The sequence below is a fragment of the Lutra lutra genome, chromosome 4 (assembly GCF_902655055.1).
Source record: "Lutra lutra chromosome 4, mLutLut1.2, whole genome shotgun sequence".
Lineage (NCBI taxonomy): Eukaryota > Metazoa > Chordata > Mammalia > Carnivora > Mustelidae > Lutra > Lutra lutra.
Genome location: NC_062281.1, coordinates 163,874,735 through 163,897,587, shown reverse-complemented (window position 1 = coordinate 163,897,587; position 22,853 = coordinate 163,874,735). Strand labels below are relative to the sequence as shown.

The following is a 22,853-nucleotide window of genomic DNA, read 5'->3' as shown; positions in this document are numbered from 1 at the left end:
AGATCAGGTATAACTGAAGAACAGTCAGGTATAAAAGAGTAGGTGACACTGGCAGGATGAGTTATTCATTAGATGAACAAGGGAGCTGGGAGCAGGAAAAAGAGAGGGCAGACAGTCCAAGTAGAGGGCAGAGCCTCTGTCGGCATTGGTGGCATGACACAGCACCTGACTCCCAGGTCCCGGCTCCAGCTGAGAGTACTTATGGCTTAGTGGCAAGGACAGTGGAGTAGCTGGGACACAGCAAGGCCTACAGGACTGGTGGGAGTGTGAAGAGAGGCAAGCATAGGATCTGGTGGTGATACCCGGGGAATCCCAACAGCAGCCCATGAAGACCTGCGCCCGGACCTAGTAAGTGTGGACAAATGAGGAGGGAGCTCATCACAACTGCAGAGAGGGCTATGCGTGGTGCAGGGCCCCCTTTAGGGAGAGAACTGTAGGCAGACTGGAACTGAGCCTTCAGCTGGTTGGGACAGGAGATACAGTTTAGGAGGGAGGACAAAGAACACTTCAGGTGAGGGAGCTTGTCATTTGGTCTCAAAGCAAAATGACACGATTTAAGAGACCGAACTGGGCTTTAATGGAAGAGCACAGGTGTCAACTAAGAGGGAGAAAAAAATTCACAAAACTAGATTCGAAAATGACTTATCACACCAGGTAAACCAATGTGAAAATGCTCTGCATTGGGGGCTGGAGAGACACCGTGGGGGATGAGATGTGTGCCAAGGATCTCTCCGGAGGCCGAGTCCTGAGGCTGAGCATTGTGTCAGCATAGACAAGCTACAGAGGGAGGAAGAGGTGATCTTCTCAGAAAGGGACTGATTGATCATTGGCTTAAGCAACAATTACGGACAGCAGAGTTCTAGAGGCTGCCCCAAGGATAGCGAATATTTATCAAGCTTTCATTGTAAAGCACTATTCTGAGCACTTCATTATGTATTAATCTCTTTAAACATCACAGCAACCCTATGATATAGCCGCTAATATCATCATCCCCAGGAATGAGGAAACAGGCACAGAGTAAATGAGCTTTCCCAAGCCACACAGCTAGTAAGTGGCACAGCTAGGATTTGAACCTAGGCAGTCTGAACCTGCTCATTTAACCAAAATGCTAGTTTATTCTAGCTCCCCCAAGTCAACTAAATCACACTACTACTGCTAATATTAGCAGCTAGCATTTACCATGTTTATGATGGGCCCAATGCTATAGAACACCAGACACAAAGATCACCGAGCTCCCGGGTAGATGAACTGTAATTGAAACCCTGACAGTTCAGGGTGCTTGAACTTGGGGGACAATAAAGAGCATAAAAGAAGAGGTAATTAACCTAACTTAGAGTGGCACTGAGTTGTGCCTGCACTGGGTCGTTGGTTTCACAGAGGACTGGCTTGTGGGCTGAATTTTGAAAGACGACTAGGTATTCATCAGACAGAATGATGGGGCAAATGTTACTTGCAGAGGGAATGGTGGGACTAAAGGAACGGAGGCTAGAAAGTTTGTTCCTTTCAGGAAACTTCAAGCAGCTTGTATGGCTTGGGAGCAGAGTGGGCAGCAGGACAATAGAGAAACTAAGTCAGGAGTCGTCAGGGGGCCAGATCACACAGAATCTTACTTGCCTTTCCAGGAAATGTGAGAGATTTTCAAACTTTTTCAATGAAGTAAATGTAATGGCAGAAAAGACAGAAAGAAATATCCCCCAGGAAATCTGGTGGCTTACTCTGAACCCCTTCAGATTAGTAGGAACTCCCTGAGGTCTATTTTCTCCATATAATGTATACGTGATAATTTTGTGTTCTCTGTTTAAATTACTTACCCTCAAGAAAATGAGTGTTCCAGGGTGATTTGATCCTAGGACTTTCACCGTGCCTGGCACACCAACCTGCCAGGTGCGTGGACTCCAGTTTGAGAAACAAGGAGGGAACTATCAAAAGGATTTTCATCAGAGAAGCAATGTGATCCGATCAGCTGTTTAGAAAGACCTGGCAGCCACAGCAAAGTTGGCTCGGGAGTGAGAGACAGGGAGTCTGAACAACACTTTCAGGGAAAGAGGCCCAGGGGCCTTAAATGCAGGGCAGGATGGACAGATATCAGGGAGCAAGAACAGATAGGATTTGGCACCTGACTGGGTCATGAAGGGCTGGGACAGAGAGGGAAGGGTTTAGGATGGCTTCCATAGACATGGCTTAGGTCACACCCAGGAAACTATGGAAAAAAAAATTAGGTTCAGAGGGAAGGATGACTGGACTTGAACATTCAGAATCTGAGGAACCTATGGATCCTAGGGGCAGAGAGCTCTGAGCTGAAAATAAAAGCGGTAGTCACAGAGACAGCAGGCAGATGGACAGAAGGCCAAAAGCTGCAGAAATGGAATGGTCAGAGACACAGGGGCCAAGTGGAGAGAAAGAGATGAGAAGGAAGTGGTCAGTTCTAGGAAATGCCATGGAGATCAAGTAAAATGGATCCTGAAAAAATTCTGGATTTAGCCAGTAGGTCAATGTACATCCCTTAGTGATTTCTCTGGACAGTAATCAGGAGTTGACCCAGGGTGGGCGTTTGGAAGGGTTCAGCCTCCCGTCCTGCCTGGTGCTGGGATCAGCTCACACGGCTCCTATGTCCACAGGGCACAGAGAATACATTGTCCGTAAGGAGGATTATTCTGTGCAAGAAGCTCAGACAAAGGGAGAGGTTGTTCCCAGCTGCCTGGGGGAGGTGAGAATGGGGTGGGAAAAGGGACCAGCCTTGCACTAGGGCATTCCTGCAGAGTTCAGCTTCCTCCCCGACAGCAGGACAGGAGGTGGGCAATCAACACCTCCAGCTCGGTTCTCAAGCCAGAACCCATTACAGAGCTGGAAGGAGCACTCAGCTACAATCGATCGATTTGGGCTGTTTCACAAGAAAGCACAAGGTTAAGTAAAGTTGGCTGGGTAGGGCAGCAGTAGACCTCAAGAGGGGTAGAGAACGGGGTGACTAGGGTAATGAGTAAAAGGGAGGGTCAACAATGACAGAATTCTAGCCACAGGGCAGAGCTGGGGACAGAGTGGTCCTAGGCAGTGGCTTTCATGCAGATATGGATTAAGCTTCTGCCTTCAGTGGGATGAACTGTGCGCTGTAGAAAGCTCTCACAGTTTCACAGTGTTGCTTTCTCCACCCTAGGCACAATCCCGATTAGGAAATGGCCTAATCTCCTTCTCCGAGATTAGGAGAAAGCACAGTACCCAGGCAAAACCGAGTAGTCAGAAACAGGAATACCACCAAAGAAGAGCAAGAGAGCCATCTTTTACAAATCCTAAATCTGAACAAGTAAGCACGCCACTTCATCTCCTTCGAAGAGGGCGCCGCATATATTCGCTCCTGAGGGAATGGAGGAAATGCGTGTGAGGGGAGAGAGATACTTTCCACTGGGGCATTTACTGGGTTGTATAGGTCCCAAAGTTGGTGATGCTACACAGGTGTGTGTACTCCAGAGGATGTGGGGGTGTGAGGGGGTTGGAAATAACGTGTTTCCAGAGTGAAGAATATAGGAATGTGAGTGCCTCCAGAGTATGGCTTGTTTGCATAAGGGCCCAAGATGTAAGTGAGGTCTTGCTCATGCTTCTGTTGGAGCAGGAGGACACTTCCACCCTGGGAGGACAAGGAACCCATTTGAAATATTAATGGTGGGAATGAAGGTACTATTGGTCTGAGACAACAAAGAAACTTGGGGTTGGTGCCTCTCAATAGAAGGGAATCTTCTGGTAGAATTAAGGACAGCAGTCACCAAAAGCTGCTTCAGTGGTTTCAGAGATGTACAACTTGAACTTTATCCAGTATGACAGTTAGCTTTGACACTTCCAGTGGCGGGGGTGGGGGTAAGAACCTAAGGAACACTTAAGCAGGCAGGCAGAGCAATAAGGCAATATTGCTGAAGTGGGGGAAAGGTCTGGCATTGCCTCAGAGCTGAAAACAGGATGCCCCCATGCTGCTGTATGCTATGACCACTGAACTCGGCGGATCCCATCTCGTCTTGATGGGGCAGGAAGGGATGACATCAGGGACCACTTTCCCAGTCCTTTGCTGCCACAGCCTGGCAGAATTCTGCCCGGCACAAAACAAATGCCAATGCCCCACTGTGTGACAGGAGAGAAAAGAAGAAAGGCAGCCGGCAGGTATGAGCAGGCCCTCCTCATACCGCTCAGGATTTTCAGATCAAAGCTAACTGAAGCTAAGAAAACATTTCATGGAGAACAAATGAGAATTGCCTTGCAGCGACTCTGGAAGTCTCTGACACTGGGTCTCTGATCGCTACATAGCTCTCTCATAAATCGCTGTCTGCTAACCCTGACACGGTGGCCTCCAGTTTAAATAACTTTATTCAGAGAAACCCTTCCGTCCCCTCCTGACTCAGGCCCTGCCCTGGCGCCTGCAAAGGCGCACCGAGAAAGGCAGCTTAGCGCAGACCCAACTCACGCCACTCTTCAGCTTGATGCAAAGCAGGCAAAGGTCCTGGTGGCTGTCCCCACCCACCAGCAATCTGGTTCTTAGTTGAGTTTCAGCAGACTGGAGGAAAGCCATCCTGGCTGGAGTCCAGGCACCACACACTTATGAGGACAACTAAACCCTGAAGAAAGTACGAAGTGGAATTCCCCTCTCCCTCTAAAATAAGGAAAATGAGTCCAGGAAGAAGGGGTTTCTTCATGTGCAAAGAAAATCCCTTTCTCACACAGTCCTACCTGGTAGAGCCCGATCCTGGGAAGCCCCCACCCAGAAAGAAACATCTTCTTTCCTGTGTATGGGATGAGGTAAAGGGTAGGCGACTTTGTGACTATTGCCCGGGTAAGAGCTGAACTAGCTTCTTAAAGGAGAGGAGGAGAGCAGACCCACACTTCACCAGAGCCGCAGGTGGACCATTTGACCCAGCCCAGAAGCTTCGTCACCCACAGCCTGGAGAGATGGCCTGGATGGAACCTGGGCAGGGGGGACTGCCGAGCCAGCATGCCCCTAAGGAGACACAGAGGCTACGACAGTTTCTGGCCGCACAAAGTAAGCACAGGCTTTCAAACAGAACGAGGCAGCCCGTGTCCCTAAATCCATCGGCTCACCACTGAGGTGAAGTAGTGTAAAATCCCGCTAAGTTCCGGATCCAGGACTGAGAAGGGCAGCGGGGAGAAATGGCTGTAGAAACTATCATTTATTGAATACCCGTCATTTCACAGACTGTACTAAGTATTTTACATTCATTTCTCTTTTTAATCCTTACAACATCCCTATGAGGTAGGTATCATTGCCATTTACAAACAAGAAAACAGGCTGAGAAAAATTAAGTCACTTGCCCAAGGTCACTCAGTCAGTCAGTGGTGGAGCTGGGATCTGTCTGGTGCCAAAAGCCCATGTTCTCTTTATTGTACCCATCTAGTTCAGCTTAGGGAAGAAGGCAATTTCACCGCCCAGCTCTGCAAGGGGCTCCGGGGAGTGGAGGTTGCCGGCCACACTCACCGCTGGTAGGGATGCATTGAAGCTGACTTGATGTTGGTTTTTATTCCACTTGGCATTTTCCCTAAAAGAAACATGAACAAAGACACTTGCAGCATGGTGAGACTTTCATGATATACCGGAGCGATGGTCTCCCGGGTTCCCTTCCCTTCTGCCACCCCTTCGCTCTATCATCTCAGAACCTCTGTGGCCTCTGACCCTGGGTAGTAAAGATCAGAGGTGTGGGTCTTAACCAGCCCTCTCCCTGAAGGTGTCTGGGAGGAGAAGGCTGATAGCAGGAGGGGTTGAAACACACACGTCAGTCTCCTACTCAGCTACTCCCGGAAGAGACAGCTAGTCCCCATTTAATGCCACAGTTAATAAAAAAAAAAAAAAATATATATATATATATATATACATATATATATATATATATATCTTTTTTCTTATTATAATTGTTCCTTTTCCCAGACAGCTTTGAAAAAAAAAAAAAAACTCTTTTAGCCACGTACATCTGAACTCATCCAGACTGTTCTCGTAACTATTAACAGTAAGCAGGAGAGACAGGATACAGAGAAGAATACATGGAGCTTGCCTGTTTGTCAGTTCCCAGCGCACCCCTGAATGGTCTTAAGACTGTTGGTCTCTCTAAGAAAAGACCCTGACAGCACACCTAGTATCCAGAGTAAATGGGACAGAACAGTAGCTGAGGCAGCTTCTAAGACAGGGGTTGGGGGGAGGCACAGTTGTTCAAAGTTCTTCCTTTCTCTGGAAAGGACTCTTGCTGCTACAGACTCTCAAGGAGATCTTTACTTCTAAAAAATTGTTTTATGGGTCATGGTCCAAGAAGGAAAGGAGAAAATCTACAGCTTTGGGATGCTGGGGGCTCAGACAATGCAGCTTATTCCTGTTTCCATTCTCAAGGTCTGCTACCATGTCATTCCCTGCCCCTCACCTGTTTGACCTGCTTGAGCCATCTGTACGCCACTGAGCAGCGGCTGCTGCTGGCTTGGAGCTCCTGCCATCTGCACCTGCTGCAGTCCTGAGGCTCCGGCAAGGATGGTCCCAGCTCCGGGCTGGCCTGGCTGGCCAGGACCACTGCTGCCTGAAGGTCTCCAGTTAGACAGCCCCTTCCCAAAGGCCACGGCAGCTACTAAAGCACTGGTGTCTGCAGGGTTAAAGGTCTGCTTGTTTGGCCGGAGACCTGAAGAAAAAGGTGAAGTGAGGAGGCTGACATATGCCTCGGACCCTGGACTGAAACTAGTGGCAGGAAGACCAGGCTGAGCACCAGGGCTCGGAGGACCAGAGCTCAGTAGCATCCACACTCACCAGCAGCCCGGAGAGAGAGCCCCCCAAGACCCCCACAACTATCTCAGAATTCCCTCCTCTCATTTTGCCCATTTCTGCCACCTGCTCCGGGTCTAGCCCTAAGTACACATGCCAAACAGAATGGACGTGTCCCTTTCTGAAGCAGTTGGGTCTCCTGTCCTCACTCCACCAAACCAAAACCACCACTCCTATTCCAGCGAGTCCCTCACTCTTTTCCTTCTCCATTTCGCCACCCATCCCTCCGTACCTCCACTCTCCGATTCCCGTTCCTCTTTGCTGATTTTCTCCAGAAGGTTTGAGCACATTTTATTTAAGCTCTGGATCTGCTTCTGTAACATACACATGTTTGTGCAGAGATCAGGGGAAACAAGAAATGAGTGTGGTGAAGTTTCTTCCTTGTGCTCTTCCAGAGGCAACTTATGGGTAACTGACTGTGCATCCCCACCAGACACAGATGCTAATGCCTAGCTTCTTGTAATGGGACTCGGGGTATGGGGCAGGAGAGGTGGGATAGCCGTCCAACCTGAGCTGCATCAGCACCAATGCGGGCCGCATCTGTGGTTAGCTGCTTTTCTTGTTCTTCGACCTCAGGGTCGGGCTTGGTTCTCAGATGGTCAGGGACCACCTCATGGCTGAAAACAGGCACTCGTCCTTCAGTCTGCCGCTGTAACACAGATTTTATTGATCCTCCTATGCAACTCAAGTAGACTCAGTCTAGCGGGATATATACAGTTCCTTCCATAGGCAAATGATACATTCTCAGGGAAAACACCACCTGACACTTATAATATCTAGCTTCCAGGGACATTACTGCCCTTACTCCCTGCTTCCTTTCTGTATCCTCATACTTCTCTTTCTACCAGACCCAGGGGCAAGTTTCTCTTTGGTACATTTTAATATAATACCAAAACAGACAAACTCACAAAAGAACATACTTTTCGCTCAAGGTAGGTATTGGAGGAGAAAGGTCTTTGCCTTAGTGACATAGGCCTCAGGTTTATTTGGCACTATTTGGGAGTGGCTCCGCAACTCCAGAAGTAAAAAAAGCAAGGTCTCCAAAATGCAGCCCTTGCTTTCTACCACCACACACTACGCCTTCAGAACTTCTAAAATAACCCAGCAACAATTGTGCTCTAAGTCCTCACCTAAGAATTTAATTTTCCATGTCGTACCCGTCTCCTTCTCTTACCATAAGATCTTCATCGCGGTCTGGGGACAGCACCAGAGGGATGATGACCTGGTTACGGAACAGTGGTGTCTTTTCATGCTTCAAGACCTTGTTCAAAGTGTTCAGCTGTCCGGAGAGCAAAGCAAAGCTGTCCAGGACAGAAGGCCTGGTGGTGATAAGAAGGTGTCAGAATGTTCTCAGTAAAGTAGCCCTGAAGCGGTCCTTCAGACTAGGAATACCCAGGCTCACCCCAGAAAGGCTCCTAGCACTTCACCTGGACTGGGCAGGAATCAGACTGGCTCCCAGGGATTGTGGGGTTAGGAAAGAGGGACACACTTTAAGTTTCTGACACAGGTGGAAAAATAAGGCAGTTCATTCTCTGAATGGGATGAAGACCAGTGGCAAATAAGAACCACGGCTATACCTATCACTAAACATTCAGAAACTGGGTAAAGGCCTCCTTTCAGGCCTAAAAATAGGATCCACACTTCCAGAGTAGGCTGGACCTAAAAGACTCAGCAATATCTCTGGTAAGAGATCCAGGATGAACACTGGATTCTTACTGTAGTAGGAGGACCCACTGAGGGAATACCTCCTCCCAGAGAAGTCAAAGGGTGAGAATCGAAAGCTAGAAAGAACTTAGGTTGGGAAACTGGATATTTCTCTACTTCCTTGCCATGGTGGCCCTAAGACAAACTTCACTTGTTAAATGTTGGGAAACCCAGCTCTTTCCAAATCAAAAGATGTTTGCCAAGTGCTAAGTTGTGACATCACTGGAGATGTCCCATCCACCAGGAGACCTGCCCCCCCCCCAACACACACACCCATGGAGCCGTCCTCAGCTTGCCCTGGCAACCCTTACCAGGTCAGCCGGTCATACTCGTTCTCCAACTTGTAAATGAAACTCCCCAGTGAGTTCTTCAGATCAGCCACTTGACTCAGCAGTGCATCTAATGATGCCTCAAGCTGCTTCTCCTCCCTCTGCACCAATAGGAACAGGTTGGTTACCCAGACAGCCGTGAGTATGACACATACAGAGGAAGGCTGACAACCCAGGATGACAGTATGTAAAACTACTCAAGTAACACACGATCTCCCTGGCGCAGAAGAGCCAGACTGTCTTCTATCTTTAGTATTTGGGTTACAGACAGCATCAATCCTTAGACCTTTCAATCCATTCCCCTGACCTCAATTCCTCCTTTCTCTCATCATCTCCTAATTCATGTCTGGCTTTTCTCTGCATTGGAAACACTCTGTACTCACTCACTGAGACATTTTCACAAGACCTAATGCGTGGGCTTTATTATCTTTTGTGCACGTCTGCAGCATATGTATTTCAGCTTCTTCTGTACTAGAACCTGCCTCGTGAGCCTGGTAGTTCTTGCCAATAACAATCTCTAGGAAAACCTACTCACATATCAAGGTTTCCCTGAATACCAGGCTTGTACCACCACTGCTCCCCACTCTCTCCCACTCTTCCTTTGGCCTCAGCATTTGATGTTTTCAAACTTCTTCCTGCCGAATTAATCGACACTCGTTTTATCTCTGTGCCAATATTCCTGTGTCCCTTTCACAAGTTTAGTCAACTTATAAACATTTACTGACAGAGAACCAGGTGCAAGAAAGTAAGTGGCAAGTGACAAACAAAACAAAGGCACACGCTCCTAAGCACCAGAGAAACAATTTTAAATGCTGGGGTGTCTGCAAGCATTTCCTTTCCATCTGCTGTCTCCAGTTTTACTTCATTTCTTCATCCTTAACATCTAACGGGCTCAGGCTGGGAAGAATGATGCAAAATCGTCTTGCAAACTCACCAATGGGTAGGACATGAGCCTCCATCCTGGGTTCCACCCACAGCCTCAGATTATAATTAGCTCAGCTTTCTGCCACCCACCCCGCAATTCCTTCACCGCCCCCCACCCACCCCAACCCCGGCTTCTCTCCAATTTCAGTTCCCTTGTTCTGTCTGCATCCAACAGCGTCCATCCAACAGTCTAGGCCTGGGCCTGAGCCAACCCGCCACTTTCTTGAGCCGTCTTCCTTGGACTGCATTTCAACCTTCCCAGGTTACAACACCCTGATCCCTTCGTGCACCCCAGCAAGTCCGCGGGGTCTCCTTCCTCGCAACTCGGCCAGTCTCCTGCTAGATGGGCCCCACCCCCACCTCTGCAGTCGGCCGCTTCTCCCCATCCCGCGGGCCCATACCCGTCAGCTCTGGGCTCTGCCCTCTCCTGCCAGCCCCAACTCCTCACTCCTCCGCCAGCCCACTCTCAGTCCAGTTGCCCGAAGCTAGCTAACTAGCTAGCGGTCAACAGTCCCGAACCCGCTCTCACCTGCATCGCGGCGGCAGCGGCGGCGGCAACGACTTCCCCTTCCGGTTTCCTAGTCAGCGAGCCACTCTGAGAGGGCTTCGCCCCCCAATCAGAAAGTTCAGAGCTCGGCCCTCCCACTTACTTCCGGCTCCTGCGAGGCTTCAGTAGCCGGGTCAGGGGTCACCAGTGGAGCATCTTCTCTGGCCCGGGCCGGCGCGGCAGGGCTGTGTGATGGCTTCGGAGCGCCCGGAGCCGGAGGTGAGGGGCGGGCGGGCGCAACGCTGGGCGCTGGGCCCCGAGCCCCGAGGGGGAGGGTCCGGCAGCCCGGCGCGGCGGCGGCCTCCTCCCGGCCTGGGAGCGGCCGGGCCGAGTTGCCTGGGCAGAAATGGGCCCAGCCCGGAAGGCCCCACAATTGAACCTCCTCCCCGCGACCCGCAGTTTTCTCCGTGGGGCAAGGGGGGGTTGCTAGAGCAAAAACCCGTCGCTTTTTGTTTATTAAAATTACAGATACGTCGCCGACTCTAGAGCTCTCGGATTCCTAATAATGATATTAGGAAAACCTGTGGTTTTATTTTCTGCTGCAGTTTCCATGGGCAACACGGCAATAGACCTACTTTGCTGGTTTATGCATTTCTCCAAACATTGGAATGCCATAAACAGCATGAATTAATTTAGTTGTAGCGCTTGTGGACTTAGGGAGCAGCTTTGGTTTCGTGAAAAAACATTTGACTGGGAGTGATACCTCGTCCCGATACTGGCTCTGCTATTTAGCTATCTGTGCAACTTTGGGCAAGTCTTGACTATCCGGATCCTGTTTCCTTCTTCATAGAATACCTTTTTTATGGTGTGTTGTGAGGACCTTATGTATTAAACCAGAAAATGTATACAAGGCATCCATCAGGTGCTAATGCACGGAACTTATATCCACATGATGTTATTCAAACTTGTACGAGGAAGGGAAGGTGGCAATATCCTTTCTCATGTACAGATAAGGAAACTGAAGAATGAAGGAGGTTATTAAGTACCTTACCCAAGTGCTACGGGGCGGGGGGGGGGGGGGGGGGGGGGGGAGGGTAGTGGCAGAGTTTGAAGTTAAAAGATCTGAGCATAAAACCTATCAGATTTGGAAAGAACAACATCACTAGAAGAGGTGCCCAGTGTTGTAAGAGAGTATATGAGTATGTGGGAAGGGCGAGGATGTGTATAATGACATAAATAGTAGTCATTATGTAGCGAATGCTTACTGCACGCCTGGCACCAGCCTCTGCACTTCACCAATATCAATTAGTGCTCTCATCTCTAGACACTTTCATCATCTCCATCTTTCGGTTGAGGAAATTGAAGCACACAGCTCACCAGAGTCACATGGTTACACAGCTAGTAAGTAGTAGAGCCAGGACTCTCAATCAGGTGGCCTGGCTCCAGATCTTATGTTTTTAACCATTGTGATTATAGTATAATACTGTAGCCACAGGATGGTAAATCTCCAGTTTGTTGGGATTTGATGTGTTGAGACCCAAGTTTAAGTAGGAAACCTTGTGCTGTTTAAAAGAGTCAGATGGGGCACCTGGGTGGCTCAGTGAGTTGAGCTCTTGGTTTCAGCCCGGTTAATGATCTCGGGGTCATGAGATTGAGTCCCACGTTGGGAAGGAGGTCTGCTTGAGATTCTCTCTCCCCCTTCCTCTTCCCCCCTCAAATAAATAAATCTTCAGGAAAAAAAAAAGAATCAGATATGTTCCACAGGGAATGGTGGAATAGCCCATGCGTCGGAAATGTCAATATTGAGAAAGACTGAAAGAATTTGAAGTACATCCTAAGGATTAAGATGAGAGGAAGTGGGGGGATGTTGTAGGGAAATACAACATACTTTTTAGGCAGATAATGTAAAACAGCATTGTCCAGGGCACCTGGGTGGCTCTGTCGGTTAAGCATCTGGCATCTGATTTCGGTGCATGTCCTGATGTCAGGGTCATGAGATCAGCCCCAGGTCATGCTCCGCATTCAGTGGGGAGTCTGCTTGAGATTCTTTCTCTCCCTCTCTGCCCTCCCCTCCCCATAAATAAATAATTCTTTAAAAAAAAAAATAGGGACGCCTGGGTGGCTCAGTTGGTTGGGCAGCTGCCTTCGGCTCAGGTCATGATCCCGGCGTCCTGGGATCGAGTCCTGCATCGGGCTCCTTGCTCGTCAGGGAGCCTGCTTCTCCCTCTGCCTCTGCCTGCCATTTTGTCTGCCTGTGCTCGCTCTCTCTCCCTCTCTCTCTCTGACAAATAAATAAATAAATAATCTTTAAAAAAAATAAAATAAAATAAAGTAAAATAAAATAGCACTGTCCAGTAGAAATCTAATGGAAGCCATATATGTAAATTTTTTAGTAGCCATGTTTAAAAGGATAAGAAAACAAATGAAATCAATTCTAGTAATGTGTTTTATTTAACTTTACATTTGCAAAATATTACCATTTCATCGTGTAATAACTATTAAAAATTATGAGATATTTATCATTCTTTTTTTTTAAACAACACAAATTAGATTTTTTATTTGTCACCATTAAATGTCTGAATTATAAACAGATTCTTTTTTTTTTTTTTAAGATTTTATTTATTTATTTATTTATATCTGTATAGAGATCACAAGTAGACAGAGAGGCAGGCAGAGAGGAGGAAGCAGGCTCCCCACTGAGCAGAGAGCCCGATGCGGGGCTCAATCCCAGGACCCCGAGATCATGACCCGAGCCGAAGGCAGAGGCCTTAACCCACTGAGCCACCGAGGCGCCCCTATAAACAGATTCTTGGACTGGTGGCTCATATCTATCAGCTCATTCAGCTTTAGTACTGGTCATCCCCAGTAGCTTTTCCAGAACTACTACCTTCACCATGAATCTCCATGAGCTTTCCCAGTTCAAACTTGGGCTTCTTCAGCATTTTTACTTTTTTAACGAAGACATCATAGAGTGGATAAATAGACTGACAAGGTTTTTCTGTATCTTTTCCAGTGTTGTCTGGAATCAATTTATTGACCACTTCTTTCAAGTCATTTGTCTGAATCTCTCCGGTCATAATCTCCATCATCTTTTTCTGAATTTGGCGGACCTGTTGGTGCTGAGCATAAGAGGTCTTCTGAATCTGATTATTGCATTTTTTAGTAAAACCGAGACAAAACAGACAAAGCAAATAACCATCAGTAGTCTTTTTTTTTTTTTTTTTTTAAGATTTTATTTATTTGACAGACAGAGATCACAAGTAGACAGAGAGGCAGGCAGAGAGAGGGGGAAGCAGGCTCCCCGCCAAGCAGAGAGCCAGATGCGGCGCTGGTTCCCAGGACCCCAGGATCACGACCCGAGCCGAAGGCAGAGGCTTTAACCTACTGAGCCACCCAGGTGCCACCCAGGCGCGCCCCCCCCATCAGTAGTCTTGATATCAACATGAGCTTCAATCATGGTCTGGCATTTTTTGACCATGGAGCACACTTTGTCATGGGTAAGATCCATGCCATGGAAATTAGTCAGGCAGTTTTTGCCCTGAACATCCTCAGTAATTAGCTTAAATTTTCTTTTCTTTTCCTTTTCTTTTTTTTTAAGATTTTATTTATTTATTTGACAGACAAAGATCACAAGTAGGCAGAGAGGCAGGCAGAGAGAGAGGAGGATGCAGGCTCCCTGCCAAGCAGAGAGCCCAATGCGGGGCTTGGTCCCAGGACCCTGGGACCATGACCTGAGCCGAAGGCAGAGGCTTTAAGCCACTGAGCCACCCAGGTGCCCTTAGCTTGAATTTTCTAAGTGCAACTTCATTCTGCAAATCAGCAAGGCTCACTTGAAAAACACGACCCCTGAGGCCATCAGATACAATTTTGGTTCCTTGAGTTCTTATGACTAATGTTTTCTCGATATTTCTCTCTCTTTTTTTTTAAGATTTTATTTATTTATTTGACAGAAATCACAAGTAGGCAGAGAGGTAAACAGAGAGAGGGGGGAAAGCAGGCTCCCTGCTGAGCAGAGGGCCCAATGCAGGGCTCGATCCCAGGACCCTGGGATCATGACCTGAGCCGAAGGCAGAGCCTTAACCCACTGAGCCACCCAGGTGCCCCCCAATACTTCTTAAATTGAACATAGCTGGTGCTTTCACATTATACCAGTATTTCTTAGCTCCCTTTCTTGGCTCCCTTTCTGCTGCCTTTTGTAAGGTGCTTGTTCTTGCTGACTACCTTTGCGCTGCTCAGGGAGCCAAAAGGTATCATTCTTTTTTGTACCAAATTTTTAAAAATCCAGCATGTGTTTTACACTTAACAGTACATTTCATTTTGGGCCATTGGAGTAGCCACATTTTACTCAGTAGCCCCATTTAGTAGTGGCTACTGTATTGATCAATGCATATCTGTAGTAACTTGGAGTGAAGACACATACTAGTGGAAGTCTCATTCAGCCAAAAGTTAAGCATGTGTTAAGTTCTTGATTTGCATTTCTGAAAATTTTATCTCAGAGAATCAGGGGAGTGAAGAGGTCTGCCCCTGGGCAGAATAGTGACTTTTAGAGGTTGTTGCAATCTTAAGAGAAAAAAAAAATTGGGCATAGTCAGATTTAAGAAGTCATTCATTCATCAATACTGAAAATACTTTACGAATGCTACTATGGACTCAGAATTGTGCTAAGTATCAGGGTGGATGCCAAGCAGTGTGAGACAGACATGTCCCCTATTTTAATGAAGTAAACAAACGTTGACTTATAATGAGGGCTGCAAAGGAAAACTACAGAGTGAATGAGTGTTTGAAAGGAGTTCTTAACCGACTCTGTTAAGAAGTATGAGGGGAGAGGTGAGTTGGGATGCCTTTTCAGAGAAATGACATTTCAGTCTGAAGAATGAGTAAAAGTTGGCCGTGAGCAGAGGCAACAGTGAAAATCCTGTGGTGAGAAGGACCTAGAACCTTTAGAGAACAGAAGAAGCAGCTGTTAATGTGGGTGCAATGGGACAGTGAGAATAGCTAACACCGAGAATAGCTAACACTTCAGGAGGGCTTACTGAGTATCACCTAATTCTTGTAGAATCTCCATGAAATAGGCATTATTATTTTCCCAGTGTCACAGATGAGGAAACTAAGGCACAAAGAGTTTAAGTAACTTCACCACCAAGGCCTTACACTAATAAGCAGTAGCAGAACCACTGTTTAAAAGATCCTAGGTGCTCTAACTCTGTGGGAGATTGGGGAGAGATGAGAAAAGGAGTGAGGCTGAGCCTGTGCTAGAGGTTCCGGACTTTGGTGTGTACACAGTAGTTAGGAGCCTTCAGACAGTTCAAGGGGGGAAAGTATCGAAATTATTTCATGGGATTCTGTTAACAAAGAATAGCATTAGGGTTGGAAAAGTCTTCAAAGATTATTTATACCCTAACCACAAAAGGGCAGGTGCAAAGAACAAACAAAACCAACAAATTGAGGCGGGCAATGTTTCCTTCATCCTGGTATACGTAGTGTGCAGCACAGTGCCTAATGTGTTATTCATCTTGTTAGACATGGTATGTAGGCCTCAATAAGTGTTCCAAAGAATGCTAGGCTGCTTCTATCATTGTTTGGATTCTCATGTTTAATTGCAACAACATCCGTATGAAGTAGACATTCTCACCTACATGTTATCAATGAAGAAACTGAGGCCTGGAAAAATTAAATAACTTGTCCAAGCTCACATAGATAGCAAGTAGTAGAACCAGATTTGAATCCAGGTCTCTGACTCCAGAACCCTGCTGTGTCTTTGCCAGACTACGCCCAAGAGTAATGCACATGAGACTTGGGGATTAAATATAAGGGAACTGAAGCTCCATGTGAGTGTGGATGCTGGGAGAACACAACCATTTCAGAGATTGTCAGACATTAAAGTGGAAGAATCCCTTGGGGAAGCTTGTTAAATTTAGGTTCCTGAGTCCTGTCAACTCAAATTCAGTTGGTCTGGGTCATGCCCAGAAATCTGCATTTTTTTTTTTTAAGATTTTATTTATTTGACAGACAGAGATCTCAAGTAGGCAGAGAGGCAGGCAGAGAGAGAGAGAGAGAGGAGGAAGCAGCCTCCCTGATGCAAGGATCCATCCCAGGACCCTGGGATCATGACCCGAGCCAAAGGCAGAGGCTTTAACCCACAGAGCCACCCAGGCGCCCCCAGAAATCTGCATTTTAATAAGCACTTCAGGCCATTCTGATGCACCTGGTCCTTGGATCACACTTCGAAAACTACTGTTTTAGCTGCTTGGATTAATTCTTTATTTTTCTGGTTCTGATCAGTTATATCTTGAATATGAGGAACTCTTCGAGATGGTGGTTTGAACACATAGCTGTTGACTTTGAAGGCTCATAGCTGAGGGAGAATGTTGTGAGAAAACTCACATTGAACAGCCATCTCTGGTTTCAAGAGGTGGATTCTGTAAGAACTAGTTGATGACCTAGGTAGGCTTCAGCTTGGCATTGAGCAGTCAGTCCATAGTTCAAAATAACTTTCAAGACAAGGTGGAGAAATTGAAGCAATACAGTGGTGGAATTAAGCGCCTACTAACTACTACTAATCTAAAGAACATTTCTAATACCACAGCCCCCCAGTGTGTCCTCCATCTGGTTTATCCCCCCTTTCTCCTCACCTAGCAAACCCTGCTCAACCTTCAGTGTCACTTTCTCCTAAGATCTAGCCTGGGTCAAGTTACTTTGTTATATGCTGCCATAGAACCATATTCTTCTCCATTGGTGCACTCACTCAGTTTTTAATAATACAGTAAGTAGAGTGGTTATATGATTAGGGTTTTTTTTTTCTTTATTATAGCATAAATTTTGTGAGAGCAGAGAATGCCAATTTTTGCTTTCCATGGTATCCTTAGGACCTAGCCCGGTGCTGGCATGTAGCTGGCTCTCCCATCAATTTGTTGACCAGTGACTGAATGCACACTCATCTTGAGTTTTTGATGGCATCATGACGAAATTAGCAGAGACATTAAGCTAGAAAGAGATTTGCTAGAGGGCAGAACAGCACTCTGAGCCTCACAATAGAGTAATAGACCGAATTTATCCAATGTAACAGGACTAATTGAATAATTGTACGTGTCCCAAAAAGCCTGCATGAGGACAGAATGGAGGGTGTGTATTAACAGCAACACAAGTGAGAAAGTCATGAAGGTTCCCTGTACCAACAGGATGGTGAAGCTTCCAAATAGAGTTTAGGAGACTCTGAATCTGTGGCCACACCTAAGTATTGTGTTCCATTCTGGCCCCTACATTTTAAGTTGAAAAAGAGACCGGCCAGTGTTCATAGGCATATCATCAAAGATATAAAATAGTGAAGAAACTGGAGACCATGCCGTTTGAGATATACCTAAAGAATTTGGGAAATGTTTACTATGGAGAAGCAGAGACTTGGGGCTACCTTCAGATGTCTGATAGAATCTCCTTAACCAAAAGTGGTTTAGATGTTTTCAAGAGAACAGATCTCAAGGATGGGTTAAGATGATATCAAGAAGACATTTTGGCTCAGTATGAGGAAACACACAGCTATGCCACGTAACTGGAGAAGAGCAAAAAAAGCTGGTGAATGGCTGTGTGGGACTCCTTTCAGACTTAGAGAAGCACCTTTTCGATGAATTATTTGTTATTACTTGTTACGCTAATATGCACATTTGTCCTTTTACATGCTGTTGGGGTAGGTGATCATACTTTATAGAGGAGGAAACTAAAACTCAAGCCCAGAGGCTCAGCTGTCAAAGCACACATTGGAACCCACACCAGCACCCCCTCCCCAGATTCCAAGAACAGTTAAAAAAGAGAGAATATTTAAAAAGCACATATTAGTGAAAACCTGGTAAAAACAACTTTCATGGAAGCAAAGGAAAAACCTAAACAATAAAATAGGCTAGTTTTTCCATAAAGTAGATGAGGAAGGATGGGAACTCTTGGACAACAAAGAGCAGGTGTTGATAACAGTGAAAAATTAGGAATCACTGGTAAGAAATTCAGAACATAACTTGACACAGGGAAGAAAATAAATAAAGCTTGTGAGAGCAATTTCCTTCATTTATGCATTCATTCAACAAATATTTGAGCACCTAGTGTGTCTTGGCACTGTGCTAGTTGCTCGGGATACAGCAAAGAACAATATATAGACACAATTTCTACCTCCCTGGAGCTTCCAGACTTTTAGGGGAAACAGACATTACGAGATACACAAATACTTCATTATAAACTCGTGGGGGCTCTGAAGAGTTATAGAGTGTCTCCTGAATGCCTGATAGAAATACCTAACTTAGTGTAGGGAATCATAGAAAGATCCATTCATTAAAACCAGAATCACCAATATTTTAGTGCTAGAAGACAGAGTGAGCAAGTGTTCCCAGTTGTTCTTATGGTGCTGACCCACGGACATGTGTTCTCCCCTGTTTAACCCAGCTCAGATGGGACCCAAACTCCCTTTGGTATTTCCTTGCATTTCCTTGTTTCTTTCTTTGGAAAGGAAAAAAAAAAAAAAGGTCTTTACTAACTACCAAAGAAGAACAAGAGGAAAATAGTACCGAGATTAGTGTTAAGATTATCTCACCTTGAGAAGAGTGTGCTGAGTATTAGTTTTAATTTTTTTTAAAGATTTTATTTATTTATTTGACAGAGAGAGATCACAAGCAGACGGAGAGGCAGACAGAGAGAGAGAGAGGGAAGCAGGCTTCTTGCTGAGCAGAGAGCCCGATGTGGGACTCGATCCCAGGACCCTGAGATCATGACCTGAGCCAAAGGCAGCGGCTTAACCCACTGAGCCACCCAGGCGCCCTAATTTTTTTTTTTTTTTTTTTAAGTAGGCTCCATGCCCAGTGTGGAGCCCAACACAGGGCTTGAACTCACAACCCTGAGATCAAGACCTGAGCTGAGATCAAGAGTTGGACACTTAGGGGCACCTGTGGCTTAGTCGGTTAAGCTGCTGTCTTCGGCTCAGGTCATGATCCCAGGGTTCTGGGATCGAACCCCGCATCAGGCTCCCTGCTCGGCGGAGAGCCTACTTCTCCCTTTCCTTCTGTCTGCTGCTCTGCCTACTTGTACTCTCTCTCTGTCAAATAAACAAAATCTCTAAAAAAAAAAAAAAAAAAAAGTTGGACACTTAACCAACTGAGCCACCCAGGCTCCTGCTGATTATTAGTTTGAAACATCAACCTTGCTTTGCTTAGGACATATGGTGAATTCACTTACTGAGCAAAATCATATGGAGCATCTGATGTGCTAGGCACTGCTGTAGGCTTTGAGGGTAGAGTGATAAACAGGACTGCTGAATTTGGGTATCCTTCCTATTCTGATAACACTCTGAGCACCAGACCATCCTTTTCTAGATAACTTTGGCCCGGATCCAGCATCAGCAGTTAGACAAGAGTGGGCACCCATCTCACACCCACACCAGCTCAGCCAGTCCTGAAAGAGAGCTTGACTAGTTTATGAGAGCATCCCACCCTGAAACCAAGGGCCAGGCAGAGGGCAGCTAACTGCTGCATTTTCCTTCTTTGCCAATAAATCCCTTTTCAGTTTCTAGCGTCTTGGCAATGAGGGTGTACAATCTGACGGGACCTTTGGGGGGAATGGTGGTTAGAAGTGATGGTAAATACCTATATTTGATTTTTCTGTTTAACTTGGGAATCATTCCGCAGCTTACTGGTTTCCAGTGCTATGTTGGCCATCCTTGACACCTTTTTGTTACTTTCCAATTAATCACCAGTTTTTGTCTTGTTCAAAGATTCCTTAAAATGTCAGCTAAGCTCAGTTATCTTGAAAGTTAGTTCAGCTGAGTGTGTGTGTGTGTGTGTGTGTGTGTGTGTGTGTGTGTGTAAAACCAGGCTTTCTCAATGAAAGGCATTGCTGGCTTTGCATTCTGGCACAGCTGCTGTCTCATGGGGGACCAGTCTCAGTTTATAGAATGGCTGCTCTGAGTAGCTCTGGTCTAGGCCACTGTCATCTCCCCTGGTCATTAGGGGATCTTTCTGAGTCACATGGTAGCCAGAGGGAATTTTTTTTTAACGCAGATATAACATTACTGCTCTCCTAAAAAAAAAAAGTTCAGTAGTTTGCCCTATAATATTGAATTACATCATATTAATGTTTAATGTTTTTTTTTAATCTTTCTGATTATGCCAGAGCATCCTTTCTGCCTGTAGAGATCTATCACGTTCCTTTTTTTTTTTTTTTTTTTAATTTAGGGGCATCTGGGTGGCTCGGTCAGTAAGCGTCTACCTTTCAGCTCATGTCATGATCCAAGGGTCCTAGAACCGAGTTCCACACTGGGCTTCTTGCTCAGTGGGGAGTCTGCTTCTGCCTCTGCCTGCCACTCCCCCTGCTTGTGCCCTCTCTCTCTCTCTGACAAATAAATAAATAAAATCCTTTTTAAAAAAGACTTTGAGGGGTGCCTGGGTGGCTCAGTGGGTTAAAGCCAATGCCTTCGGCTCAGGTCATAATCCCAGGGTCCTGGGATAGAGCCCCGCATCGGGCTCTCTGCTCAGCAGGGAGCCTGCTTCCTCCTCTCTCTCTGCCTGCTTCTCTGCCTACTTGTGATCTCTGCCAAATAAATAAGTAAAACCTTTTAAAAAAATAAAAATAAAAAAGACTTTGAGAGCAAGAAAGAGAGAATGGGATGGGGGGTGAGGGAGAAGCAGACTCCCCGCTGAGCAGGGAGCCCGAAATATGGCGCTCGATTCCAGGACCCTGAGAGCATGACCTGAACTGAAGGCAGATGCTCAACAGACCGATCCATCCAGGCGCCCCAGATCTTTCCTGCTCTTTCCCCAGTTTTATCCGTTTGTCATGCTCAGTCGTTGGGCATTGTGGCTCATGAGGCCTGAGTTTGATTTCTGATCCTCTTCCTACTGATTGTGTTAAATCATTTCACTTTTTTGGACAAGTTTTTTTCTGTTAATGTTTTATGTGCCAACTGAATGAGCATACTTGTGTGAAGAGCCTTGTGTTGTGCCTGGTGATAACCTGTAATAATTATTTTATTTTATTTATTTGACAGAGAGAGAGTGAGAGAGGGAACACAAGCAGGGGGAGTGAAGAGGGAGAAGCAGGTTCCCTGCTGAGCTGGAAGCTCAGAGAGGGAATACAAGCAGAGGGGTGGGAGAGGGAAAAGAAGGCTTCCCACCAAGCAGGGAGCCCGATGTGGGGCTCGATCCTAGGGCCCTGGGATCATGACCTGAGCTGAAGGCAGATGCTTAACAACTGAGCCACCCAGGTGCCCCTGTAATAGTTCATTTTTATCATATTCTTTCTAAGTGTGAGGCACAGTGCTGAGCACTTCATGTACCTGATTTCACTTAACCCACTTAACAACACTAGATCGGTATTAGGATTAGATCCATTTTATGTATGCTGGCACTGAGGCTTGGGAAGGTTAATTACCCTTTCCCCAACCTCACAGGCAACTAAGAGGCCAAATTGGGATTCATGCCAATTTGGCATGAATTTCAGTCTGAGTCCGAAGTGCTTGCACTTAGCTTCTCCAGGGGGCCATTAGGTATATTACAGGTACTCAAGGAATGGGAGTGCCTTCCCTCTTCTTGCCTTCTGCTCTCACCCATGCCGCTTCCCAGAGGCTGTTTCTGCATCTTTTGCTATGTGCCTTTTGTCCTGGAGAAGAAAGGCTTTTTTCGTCTTTAGTCCTCGAATCTCTGCTCTCCATGCTCCTCTCTGCCCCTAGGCACTCTTCCTTAGTGTTTTTCCAGGGCTTTTTCTATTTCTTCTCCCCATTACCCCATTTAGGGGAAGGAAAAAACCTTCCCTTCCTTTCCATACCACATTTCTTAACAGGCAGTCACTGGCCTCTGCTCATTTCTCTTCTACCACTCTCTTCAGTCCTGGAAGCCTGGCATCTCCCCCTTCCCTGTCAGGGACCCAGGATGAGCAATTTGCAATTTGTCTAAACTGGGAGGAGTGTAATCTTTTCATCAGAGGCTAGAGTAAGGGAATAAAGGAATTTCAGATAAACCTTGCTCAGGAAGAAACTTTGGGGGAGTTCAGACCAGTGGACCCTTGTTTTCTGCCTGAGACAGTAGGTGAGTTTATCTGCCGGGACCCAAGGGGTTGAGAGATCAGGAAACATTCTAGGGGGAACAGAAGAGGTTGCTCACCAAGGAGAGGTAAAAGGATGGGTACAAGCCTCCCAGAGGTGGCACGGCAAAGTGACAAGTTTCTTCGTGTCAAAGTGCAACTGGTGTGGTATTTGTGTGGATAAAAGAGAATGGCAATCCATCCTGAGTCAGGATTTGGCAGGGCTTGTGGGTGGAAGGACAAGGACAGGGATAAGGCAGCTGGTGCTTGGCAGGACACAGTTGCATCGATGGCTGTGAAGCAGTGGTGGGAAGGATCTAGAGAGCTGACCGCTAAAAGGTGTGGAGGGCGGGAAAAGTGTGGGTTGTGACCTGAAGAAGTTGAATCTTGAGGCACTTGGCAGGCTGGCTTGTCACCCAATGAAGAGTCCCTTAATGGCTACTCTGGTCAAGGCTTCATAGGAGGAGGCATCTGGCATCGTTGAGTATTTGCTCTGTCGTAAGCAATTTGCCATGCGGAGGGACGAAAAAATAGGACAAGACAGAGTCCCTCTTGGCTCTTGGCTTATAGG

The 22,853-nt window shown here is 46.5% G+C and overlaps 3 protein-coding genes across 8 annotated transcripts in view; 1 reads left to right on the top strand and 2 right to left on the bottom strand.

Moving 5' to 3' along the window:
• Nucleotides 1-4,511: 4,511 nt before the first annotated feature.
• On the bottom strand, nucleotides 4,512-10,320 carry MED8 (mediator complex subunit 8). Of its 4 annotated transcripts, none has more exons than XM_047726256.1 (8): nucleotides 9,758-9,787; nucleotides 8,806-8,924; nucleotides 7,965-8,109; nucleotides 7,299-7,439; nucleotides 7,023-7,104; nucleotides 6,402-6,650; nucleotides 5,471-5,531; nucleotides 4,512-4,575 (listed from the first exon to the last, which is right to left on the bottom strand). In XM_047726256.1, exons 1-8 carry the CDS (start codon nucleotides 9,770-9,772, stop codon nucleotides 4,527-4,529), a joined length of 861 nt encoding a protein of 286 aa, XP_047582212.1. In that variant the 5' UTR covers nucleotides 9,773-9,787; the 3' UTR covers nucleotides 4,512-4,526. The 4 variants fall into 4 exon arrangements, with proteins under 4 accessions (XP_047582212.1, XP_047582210.1, XP_047582209.1 ...); XM_047726254.1 differs by lacking the exons at nucleotides 4,512-4,575; nucleotides 9,758-9,787 and adding exons at nucleotides 4,679-4,760; nucleotides 10,277-10,320; XM_047726253.1 differs by lacking the exon at nucleotides 4,512-4,575 and adding an exon at nucleotides 4,679-4,760.
• Nucleotides 10,321-10,418: 98 nt separating this feature from the next.
• SZT2 (SZT2 subunit of KICSTOR complex) overlaps nucleotides 10,419-22,853 on the top strand; it is a 51,569-nt gene continuing 39,134 nt past the window's right edge. For all 3 annotated transcript variants that reach the window (XM_047725407.1, XM_047725406.1, XM_047725405.1), the window contains exon 1: nucleotides 10,419-10,513. In XM_047725407.1, the coding sequence (XP_047581363.1) occupies nucleotides 10,487-10,513 (27 nt within the window). In that variant the 5' untranslated portion in view covers nucleotides 10,419-10,486. The remainder of the gene's footprint in view (nucleotides 10,514-22,853) is intronic.
• Nucleotides 13,081-14,361, bottom strand: LOC125097609 (40S ribosomal protein S3a-like). The gene is made up of 4 exons (XM_047725409.1): nucleotides 14,328-14,361; nucleotides 14,038-14,123; nucleotides 13,669-13,814; nucleotides 13,081-13,444 (listed from the first exon to the last, which is right to left on the bottom strand). The coding sequence occupies exons 1-4, from the start codon at nucleotides 14,359-14,361 to the stop codon at nucleotides 13,081-13,083; spliced, it is 630 nt and encodes a 209-aa protein (XP_047581365.1).